General features: G+C 48.2%; 1 protein-coding gene across 2 annotated transcripts in view; it reads right to left on the reverse strand.

The window, feature by feature from the left end:
- FHDC1 (FH2 domain containing 1) overlaps positions 1 to 9,132 on the reverse strand; it is a 44,291-nt gene extending 35,159 nt beyond the window's left edge. The window contains exons 1-2 of one of the 2 annotated variants that reach the window (XM_064383811.1): positions 9,046 to 9,132; positions 2,369 to 2,979 (exon numbers count right to left, since the gene is read on the reverse strand). In XM_064383811.1, coding sequence (XP_064239881.1) covers positions 2,369 to 2,866 — 498 coding nt within the window. In that variant the 5' untranslated portion in view covers positions 2,867 to 2,979; positions 9,046 to 9,132. Of the gene's footprint in view, positions 1 to 2,368; positions 2,980 to 7,590; positions 7,629 to 9,045 lie in introns of those variants that run through there. The other variant, XM_012448545.2, reaches the window with a different exon arrangement.
- Between the last annotated feature and the right edge of the window lie 2,115 nt (positions 9,133 to 11,247).

Raw genomic sequence — 11,247 nt, forward strand, 5'->3', positions numbered from 1 at the left:
CCCAGATACTCAGGAGGCTGAGGCACGAGCATCACTTGATCCCAGAAAGTGAAAGTTGCATTGAGCCAGAGTGCGTCGCTGTACTCCAGCCTGGTTGACAGAATGAGACTCTGACTCAAAAAAAATAAATAAATAATTTTTAAAAATGGTTAAGATGCTAAATTTTATGTTATATATTATTTCACCACAATTAAAAATAATTTTAAAACCATTTAAAAAATAATTCCTTTTTTTTTTTTGAGACAGAGTTTCGCTCTTGTTACCCAGGTTGGAGTGCAATGGCGCGATCTCGGCTCACCACAACCTCTGACTCTTGGGTTCAGGCAATTCTCCTGCCTCAGCCTCCTGAGTAGCTGGGACTACAGGCATGTGCCACCGTGCCCAGCTAATTTTTTGTATTTTTAGTAGAGACAGGGTTTCACCATGTTGACCAGGATGGTCTTGATCTCTTGACCTCGTGATCCACCCACCTCGGCCTCCCAAAGTGCTGGGATTACAAGCGTGAGCCACTGCGCCTGGCCCTAAAAAATAATTCTTAAAAAAAATAAGTTAAAGACAAAAGCGTAAAAATCTGCTTAGGCTACAGGAGTGGAGGGAGGCAAGAAGAGATTATTTTTTTTCCCTGAATTTCGAAGCTGGTCTAGATATGGACATCACTGCTTCTATAAGAGTTGAGAATAGATGCCACACCCCTGCCACTTTCCTCTCTCTCTCTCTGAGTGGCTCTTAACCTCTCTTTAATTTGCAAATGTAAAGTAGCACGTTCCCTGTAGCCTCTTGAAATTTTCCCAATTCACAAACGATGCCACCTACTCTAGCCTGACAGCCGCTTCCCCAGGGACATGGTAAGCTAGCCCTCTTCTGTTACAAGCGCTTTGCTGAGACACAGGCCTCATTTCCACTTGTGCCCACCCAATAATTACTTCAGTATTCTTGAATTTCAGTAAAGAGAGCTGGGAGACAATAGTGAGAAATGACCTACCGTACAATAAAGAACCTCTGTTGGGAGCTGGGGCAAAGGCCAGGGTACTAAGGAAATGACTGCTTGCTCCTTCCAATATTGAAAGGCTACTCCAGCAAATAAAACGACTTTGTATAATAGGAAGAGACAGGCGAGCCTGTGTTCAGCACTGACAGCACTAAGGGTTCTCATGAAGATTTCCTTCTCAAATTTATGTCACTGTTTACACTTCAAGAATTCTAACCCCAGTGTTTTCTGCATTCATTTCATAACAAATAGACTCCTGGCTATTTCCACAGGAGATCACACAATCAGCTTTAAGGGCACCCCAGTGAATCAGTGGAGAGAAGGAGTTAACATGTTCCTGAGCCAGAACAAGAAAAGAGGTCAATATTGTTGGCTCAAGAATTCAATAACACATGGATCTGCTACTCTATCCCAGGGCCCTGCCCACTCTCTTATCTAATCAATGCCATCTCTGACCTGTTTTCTCTGCTCCTTTGTGACAGATTTCTAAGTGATGAATTTCTGTTGTCTCTGTTTGTTTTTTTGTTGTGCTTTGTGTGTGGGGGGGGGCAGCATTCTTTCCTTTTAATTTTATTTATATTTATATTTTCTAGCAGGTAGAGGTTTCTTAATTTACTTGCAGATTTCTAAACTGACAATATTTATATATGTAATTTTCGATGCAGTTTCTGTAATACATGGTGATCTACAGCTCTAGGGTCATGCTTTTAGTTAACTTCCTATAACTTCATAGCTTTATTTTTTCTCAAAGTAACACATCCAGTGTTAACTGGAAACATTCTTCCTGTACAATCTCTCTGAAAACAGCTTTATGCTTTGGCCCTCTGGAAGCCTCTGTTCCCCAATGGCCATAATCTAGTTCAGAGATCTGAGGAATGAAGGCCATCTCGAAATACTTGTTAAATAAAAACTAGAGGGGAAAATAAGGGTAAAATCCTAAGGAAGGATGTCAGCCAATGATGTTATTTAACAAAAGGTAGTCTGCCCAAGTCAGTTCCAGTTCACTCAAGATAACCAATTTTAGAAACTCAGTTTTTGTTTCAACAGAGACTAACGATCCTGGACTTGAGCAAAATTCTCCAACAGGGAACCTTCAGCAGATGTGCTAGAGATAGGGGCATTGATCCCAAATAGCATGTTCTCTGCATGAGGTCATAATCCACCAGGGTGTCTGGGAGGATACGGCATGCACGCTTCTTACACTTTCTCAATACTCAGCTCAAGCTCATCGTAAAGACCCTGCTTATCATTTCCAAGGCACATTCACTTGTATTATCTCATTTCTTAGGGATGTCTAGCAATTGTTTGAAATGTATGCACATCCCAAAACACAAAACAATGCACTGTGTGGAGGATTTGCCTTCCCCCTTGCAGTCTTACCTCTTCTCGAGCTTCTCTGAAGGAGGAATTTAAAGTTCTTCCTCTCCTAGGAAGGGAAGACTTGGTGGTGTCTTCTTGCTGCCCAAAGAGCTCCTCGATGGTCTTTGTATCGATCTGGTAGTGATGCTCCTGCCTGGCTGCCAAGGTCCAGATGTTGGTTTTGCCCCGAACTTGCTCCTCTGGAATAGTTTTCCAAAAAAAGCTTCTCATCCGCTTTTTCTTACCAAGGTGGCTGTAGCCATTCACGTGAGAAGTTGGGGGTAGACCTGGTGGGGGAGGTGGGATGGGAGGTTCCCCAGGAAGTGGAGGTGGTGGGGGTGGAGGAGGGGAGGAAGGACACTCTTCCCTTGAATATGAACATGTTGGAGATGGAGGGGGTGGAGGAAGAGGTGGAGGAGGTGCTGGAGGCGGTGTCTGCCCAATCATGAATCCAGGTGCTGTGGCAATATTCCCATTTTCTTTATCACTGACCAAGGAGACACAATTCATAACATGCATAGTACTGTTGCCTCCAGTGGAGATAATTTCTTGGCCTTGGAGAATAAGACACAAACATCAAACTCATGTAGCTATCTGCCGCCAGAAGAAAGGGCCAGTGTCCTCTTCCAAACCTATCAAGATAAAACAAATATAAAATCAGTTACAGGCAAACAGTTTCACATTAGCATTTCCCTTCAGAGGCTAGTATCAATCCTCTCACTTTAGTTGGATATGAAAATCAATGAGGGACAATGCATCCCAAGGTGCATTACAAGGAACCAATTCTTTTCTAAATGTGAATCAAATTTTACTACCTGGAAATTCTGCCAAAGAAATAGCAACAAATCCAATTGGAAACCTCACATTAATCAACATAGCACATATATACTGAGAGCCTGCTATAGGCTCAGCAAGTATTGCTCACTTTATGAATAAACTACTTGTTTACTAGCTAGTTCGTTCTCTTAGGACAGTGGTTGCCCAACCCCTAGGGAAACTGCCCAAATTGCTGAAGCATTAGGCATTAGTGACCCTACCTTTTTCCAGTCTGGACTTGTCTCCTACCAATCAGTGGGTCAAAAAAGGCATCTTGCACCTTGGACGGATAAGGCAAGGCATTTGGAGATGACAAAATAATGGCCTAACTCATTTTCCCTGGAGTCAGGGCTACCATATTTCTGCTCTACTTGGTGATGTGGCTTTTCCTCAAATAGAGAAAAGAACAGCAGATGTGAAAAATGAGATTCCAGCTCTAAATCAAGCTTTACTGCTTACAGTTTGAGACAAGTCACTTCACCTCACTAGACCTCAGTTTTCTCATTAGGGGAAAATTAGGACAACACATGAAATGACCTCTATCATCTTGGATTCTAGTTAAGCTACTCTTTGGAAACCATCATCTACCTCTTCTGCTTCTGATACTTTTAGCAAAGAAGAGATACACCCAAGGACATGCTGCCCATGTCACATGTCATACATGTCACATTTGCCACATGTCCCTTATACAGAGTCACCAACTTACTTTGGTGGGCTCTATTTTTATGGAACTTTAAATGTTTGTTTTTGATGCTGGGCTGTTACTGATCTGATGTGAAAGAGAGGTCAAGACAAATTTCTTCAGATACAAGAACAGGTAAGTGGAGGTATAGAAAGGGCCCCACGCAGGCTATCGAGTGAGCACCCCAACTAGATGGGAGTGTGGAAAGGGGACTATTTCCTCCAGATCACAAAGGGCCATACACAATGGCTTTTTACAATGAACCTCGGGGTGTAATTATCTTTTTACAGCACCACTGTCAAAGCCCATACTTAAAAACACAAGTTGTTCAGATAATTTTAGATTACACAGAAGTAAACAATCTGGTATCACAAATTCAAATATTATAAAATGATTCACACAGAACCATATCCAAAAGGCAGGACTGCCTTGGGAATAACAGTGGAGATTCTAGGAACAGACTCCTTTTTCTCAGAAAGTTCTGCTACTTTCAAGATGTGCAGCGTGAGCTGTGGTCAGTCACTTCACCTACATTTCAGCATCTTCATCTACAATATGAGGAAATATTTGTTCCATTGGTTTGTATAAAAATTAAGAGCTAATGTGTATGGTCCTTACCAAGGTGCCTGGTACATAGTTAGCTATTATTTTTAACAGTAACAAATTGTTATCATATGTGCATAAGATTTCCCTTTATTTTCACAGGCATTACACTTGCTTTAAAAGATGTATTGGGTTCATAGATAAAATGCCAAGTTACCCCTGGCTGCTAGGTACAAACTCATAATATTTCCATTCTTTGCTAGCAAAGTTTACAAAATATGTCCTTTCTCAATGCTCAGTGATTATTTATTAAATTGTCTCCATATTACAAAAGCAAATATTTTAATGAAACATTTGAATATTGGAGTTCTGAAAATTGCCTCTATATGGGTAGAAAATGGCACTTCCAGTTATTAATTGGATACTTTAAAAATCACTTTAACCATTTGAAGTGTGCAATTTCGTGGCATTAAGTACATTCAAAGTGTCACGCAGCCATCACCGCCGAATAATTTTTAAATAAGTAAAATAGAAAATATTTCTCCAAGCTGACATACAGCTCACTTGAGATGCAACTGGCTTCTAGAAGGAGTTTTCATAATTATCATTAGGGGCATAACTAGGCTGTTTTCACAGTTGGCACCCTTAAAGCAAATGACTCATTGTCAATTATAGTTTATAGTTATATTTGAACTCTTCTTTTTCAAGACTGTGCAGGCAATTTTGGCAATTTATCCTTACATATTTTAAAATACTTATGTACATAAAATATCTCATGTATAGAAGAGCTGTTAATCCTCCCATTCACCTCCAGTTCCAGAGATGCTGACTTGTTTATAGATTATCCCTCTTAAGAATGGTGATAAGCTTAGAAAGTCTCCAATCTAGAAAGCAATAACTCATTCAGTGCTGTATATATACAGATGTGCCACTAAACCTCACAAAGCAAACATAGAGATACTGACAAAGAGTAAGGAAGACTAAATACTCCAAGGTTGTGCAACATCACTGTCTCCCAACAACAAAGCCAGAAAGGTACATTTTTACTTTTTTATTTTTTGCCCACCTGCAACTGTCTTGATATGAGTTATAAAAAGGTGCATTTTTTAGTACTGTGCTTTGCACAGACGAAGTACCAGATAGAAGATTGTCAAAGTAAAAAGTGACACAGCTATGCATTGGGATGATTCTAACTAATGCCCCATGTAAAAGAATGTTATTTTTAAAAGTTAAAGGAACAAAAGAAAATGTACAATGCTGTCCCTGGTATGTTGTCTGACTAATTTTTTCCCAGGGTAACAGACAAGGATCCTAGGCCCTCAACAGCTTCTAATGAGTAAGTTTGTCAGCAATGATTAGCTAAGACGCTAATGCTTTTACTACCCTAACTTCAATAGGGTTTCCCCCTGGGCCAGGATGTCCAGTGTGAAAGAGGTGGCAGGAAAAGCAGAGTGCAGACAGAATTCTAACCCTTTCCACAGCCACGTGGAAATTAAAATAGAGAATACACAAAAGAACGCTGGATTTGCTGCAGTACTGCCCACAGCAGAGATGCAAACACACTCTCCAGGTACACTAGGAGAACGCAGGTGATGCTTGAAGCCCTAACAGACCACACTGGCTGTCTGTTTCTCACAGCTGACACTGCCAGTGGGGACAATGGGATCAGCCCCCACACGGTCTGGAAAATGCTAAGTAGTCCCATCAATCTCCTGGGGCAGACAGAGACAGGCTTGTGTGTAAGATCTCAGCTATAGGTTGGAGAACTCAGCAGCAGGATGAGAATAACTACGAAGGCTGACAAGTGCCCAGCTCTGAGTAAAATGCAGAGCTGTCATGGCTGGGCTCTGAAGACAGGAATGTCTCTTCAAGTCCCCTGAGTGCTACTCATGACCCATCAGAGTTGCGTTTGAGTGATGGACTCTCCCAAGGAGGCTGCAGCTCAGTTGAGCATCTTTTAACTACGTGAAATTTCAATAAAGTGGTGCTGTGATTATGTACTTTTAGTTAACTGGCAGGCAAAAAAATCTTAGAATGTTCATGAAGGGTCTTCAAAGATGCCCCCCGCCCCCTCCTAACTTCTCTTGCCTAAAGAGCCCGCTGTACTTTTTCCTTGGTGTCAGAAACATCCCAAAGAAGTTCTAGGCTCTTGAAGGGAGTGGGCGAGAGTCAAGAAAAAGTGTATGTAGGCTTTATCTCACAGTGTATTTAAGAGAAGAGCATGTTCCCTTGACGTCAGTTTGGAGCTCAGGGCTTTCCTGAAAGAGGACAAGTGGGGCCTTGGTGCTCAGCTGGTCACTCACTCCTTTGGTCAACAATAATCAAAAGGAACATCAAGGAAAACCTGCCAGAAAACCTTTCCCCTTGACTCCTGGCATGTGTCACAGATGAGGTGGGGGCAGGAAGGGCTGGCCCAATGCTTCTGATGACAAACCAGGACAAAGCAAGCGAGTTTGGAGAGCAGAGGTAGAGAAACACACAGCCCTATTTTATTGTATTTGGGGGAGAAGAAAAGGATGGGGAAAGTACGGGCAATTCTAAACTATGGAATTTTTGCTCTCACTCCACTCATTCGGGAAGAGCCTCCTCCACCACCATTTATCTTTCAAACCCTTTCTTGATTATTAAACAGAATGTCAGTCGGTACGACTACACAGTCGGGCCAGAGCCGGACCGTCCAACTCTTCTGTTTGTTCCGTCTGTGTTCCGTCTGCCTGTGCTCCAGTCAGTAGAACCGAGGGCAACGCGTTTCCAGTCAGTGCCTTCAAACTGCAGAACAATGTAAACATTCACAGACTGCCGGAGAGCAGCACCCGAGAGCTGAGGAAGAACGCCTATATTTGAATGTACATTTTCAGTTTCTCTCACTGTCTCAAAACCAAGGAAGAAAAAAAAAGCACAGGCGTGTCAAAGGATGCTCTAGAGAGAGGGAAGGAAGCACTGGCTGCTCATTCCAGGAAGACACTGAGTCAGTAGAAGGGGGTCACAGACGGCCGAACCCCGGGGGTAGTTTCTGTGCACACAGAAGTTTGAAAACCGACCACTAAGTCTGGAAGAAATTCGGCCTAAGGGGCCCTAGGGCACTACTTCTTTCCAATTTAGATATATAAATAGTACCTTACTAGATCTTCGCATTGGCCAGAGGTCGCCAGCCTCCTTCCATCCCCAACTCCGCACCCCGCGCCCCGCACAAGCCACTCACCAACTAGCCACCGGCTCTGCCGCGAATCCCCAGAGAGCCGCGCTCTCCCCCCGGGGCAGCAAGCTGCACGCGAGTGGGCGGCCCCGCGGGCCGCGCGGAGCCCCAGTCGCGTCCTTATCAGCGTCGGGCAGGAGCCCGTCGCGGCGGCGAGGGTGGAGCGCCGGTGCGCGCGGAGATCGACGCCCCCACGCGCCACGCCAGCTCTGCGGCGGGGAGAGAGGCCGCGGCCTGCAGGGCGGGTGCCCAGCGCGGGCGGCGCAGGACCCTCGGCCTTCCCGAGCGCCAACCGCTCTCCAGTTCGGCGTCTGGAGCTACGGGGTCGCCTGCCCCGCCAGGTCGCCTATTCCCGGCCCCTCTCGTCGGGTTGGGGTCTCGGCCCCGCCCCCTCGCCCCGAGGGGCCCCGGCTAGAAAGCCCACGCCCCCGCGCCACGCCCCCCGCGGCGCCCGCCCCTCTGCGGGGCTCCGCTCGCTGCGCCCAGAAGTGGGGTGGGAGACGGCTAACTAGGGGAAGTGTCTGTGTGATTGAAGCGAAAGCGGGGTCTTCCGGCTCGCAGACACCTGGTCTGCGGCGGCCGCCCGCTCCCACCCCACCCCAAGTCTCCGCCGCGACATCTTCCCACATCCCCCGTCGGGGTCGCAGGCGCGAGGGGGAAAGCCTCACGGCCGCACTGCGACTCTGTCAAAAGGGAGTAGGGACGAGCCGGTGAGAAAAACAGAGGGGAGACTCCTGGCGCTTGAAACCGGTCAGAGGACTAAACCGAGAATCCGCTCTCCAAGAACTGGGGTCACCCCGAGTCTGGAGGCTGACCCGCCAGCCCACCCGCCTCCTCTCCCTCCCCACACTCCTGCAGGCGCGGGGCGCAACTTCTAACCTGAACTTCGCGCGGCCGGAGCAAAGGCGAGAAGCGCCAAGTCCTCGGCCCGCACCGCCGCACTGGGTCCCCGCCACCACCGCACCGCTGTCCCAGGGGCCAGGCGTGGCTCCTGGCTGGGGAGGGAGCAGAGCGCGGCGCCGCGGCTGCGCTTTTTGTGCGGGACGCCGCTGTCTCCCGCGGGCCGGGATAAACTAGGGGCCGACTGATCTCAAAGTCTTAGCCATGGCTCAGTCAACGGCCCAGATGCGACCCAAGGCAGCCCGGTGATACAGCTCGTTCTCCAGACGCGGCACCGGCGCGTCTTCGCCTCCAGGGACCGGTCGTCGTCCCCCGCGGCTGGGTAAGAGCAGTCGCCAAAGTCACCCCGGTGGATGTGGAGGGAGCTGTAACCTCCTCTCCAGCTTTCCCGGTGAGGCTCGGAGGGAGCCGAGACCCGGCGCCCATAGGCCGCGCTTCTCGGCGCCACAGCCTCGAGTCCGGGCCGATAGCCCGACCCCGACCCTCCCGAGCGGGGGGGCTCCAGCTCCCCTTGCCCCGCGCTGCGGTCGCCGCCGCCTCGGCCGCCCGACCCGCACTCACCCACTGCCAGCGTCCCCTGCAGCCGCTGCGCAAACCGCCGCAGCCTCCTGCCGCGTTGTCGGCGCCTCCGCCTCCTCCCGGGTCACTGCAGGCCCCGCCTGCGCGAGGGGGCAGGGTGGGGCGGGGGGCAGCGGCGGCCTCAGGTAACAATGCTGCGGTCCCGCAGCTACCGGCCCGCCGCGAAGGGCAGCGCGCCCTTTCCTGCTCCGCCCCTCAATCCCCGCTCCCCCTTCCTCCCTCCGCTCGCCGCCGTCGCCGCCACGCGCTCACCTTCACCTGCGCGGGGCCCCGGGGGCCTGGAGGCGCCGCAGGGCACACTCCTACCCGCCCCAAAGGCTGGCGCGGGGCAGGGCCGGGGCCCACCGAGAGAAGTAGGGGCGGCAGAAGACGAAGATAACTGGGCTGCCCAGAAGAGCCAAGTGTCCTCGGGGAACGGGTGAGAGGAGGCGCCAAGCTGGCTTCTGAAGCGGCAAGTGCCTTCCACAAAGGAGCCTGTGCGGCCGCCTCCCTAGCACCCTCTCTTGTGCACACGGGCGCGCACACACTCTTATATACACGCGCGCACACACACGCACACCCCCGCACACGCCCCCCTACGCACGCGCCGGACAACCCTCTGCCCCACACTTGCTTCTCCCTGGAGACCTAGCAGCATTCGGAGAACTGTCCCAGCCCCTGCAGCCGAAACCTGGCGGGGCTAGAGTTTCCCAAAGGTCAGCTCCTCCCTGGGGCCTCCCAACCTGTAGGTTTGTTACTGTTGTTTGTTTTGTTTTTGTTTTCAATACTCAATGAAAATGGTAACAGGAACCTTTAAGTTGTATTAAATTGTAAAAAGACCCCTCAAAAATTTATGCCAGGTCTGATCGAATGAACGCACGCTGTCTGGGAAACGCACACTCCTCACAGAAAGAAACAGGGGAATCGATTTAATCACATCTTTTTTTTTTTTTCCAAAGTGACTTGGGGCGCCAAGCAGTGAGAAGCAAACAGTCAAAGAAAACATCCCGGGCAAACCGGCTGATCGAAAATGCACTGCCGGGATAGGGAGGCGCCCTCTGCGGCAGATGAAGTCATCGCTACCTTTGACTCGATCCTAGATAACCGACCAGCCTAATATCTGACGCCTTTCTGACGCCTTTCTCTTTTTCAGCCTAATATCTGACGCCTTTCTCTTCCTCCACCCTGGTCCTCAGTCCCTGAACTCCTAGGACAGAATTCTTGACCTCCATATGCAAGCCTTGGATCGAGAAAGAGAAACTGTTAGTGTAAACAAACCAACAAAAACCAGAACTGTGCCTGCCTATAGCCCATTTCTTGGCCATTGATCAAGCGTGAAGAGAAATTGATCCAATTAAGAAAATCTTAAGGAATAAGAAAATGCAATAAAGAGAAGACAATGCCATGTTCAGGGAGCTAATATTAATCCCAAAGGTATATTGATTGTTCAGGCTCAAGTTAAATTACAGAAGATCGAAAGTGTTTCTTCTTACTGTCCACCTTGTCAGATGGAGAGTCCACACCCCCTACCTACTCCTCACTCCTCAACCCCGTGACATGACAGTGGGCCTCCCCCACAACTGTACTGAGCATGCGGTCTAAAAACAGTTACTTTTTGAGAAGTCAAGTCTGGCGACCCATCCTCAGCCCCTCGTGCCTTTGATCTCCTTGGCAGCATCCTACCCTCAGGCCTTCTCTGTGCTTCTCTGGCCTTCTCTGCTGACCCTTCTTTTCCTTTGAGGACAGTAACAAGTTTCTTCCAACTCTTGATCTCCCATTATCTCATAGAAATAACTTCTGATTTCTAACTGAATCCATCCAGGTGCCCTTGGGCCTGAAGCTTGTATAACTTGGGAGCGAGCTTCTTAAAGGAAAGCAATAAAACTTACAAACATAATACTAGATCTGTATGCTTGGGAGGGCCCAGGGAAAATGAGGGGCTTGGAAACTTGAGCTTCAAGGTGCACTCCTGGTTTCTCTTCAGTTTCAGGGACTGTTGAATCCATATGGTCTTTGTAAAATTTCAAGTTCAAATTCAATATCCAAAAGTCAACTTGTCTTTCCCTCAAACTAGTACTCTTCCCAAACCCATCACCTCCTCCTCTTTATCTAAGACCTGGTTTTTCCGTTTGAAATCGTAGCTTTTCCTTTGCTTCGTCTGTCTTAAATTCCTTAAAATTCAACTATTTGCTAAGTTTGCTGCTG

The sequence above is a fragment of the Aotus nancymaae genome, unplaced genomic scaffold (assembly GCF_030222135.1).
Source record: "Aotus nancymaae isolate 86718 unplaced genomic scaffold, 86718_ANA_hifiasm-v0.15.2.pri h1tg000033l, whole genome shotgun sequence".
Taxonomy (NCBI): domain Eukaryota; kingdom Metazoa; phylum Chordata; class Mammalia; order Primates; family Aotidae; genus Aotus; species Aotus nancymaae.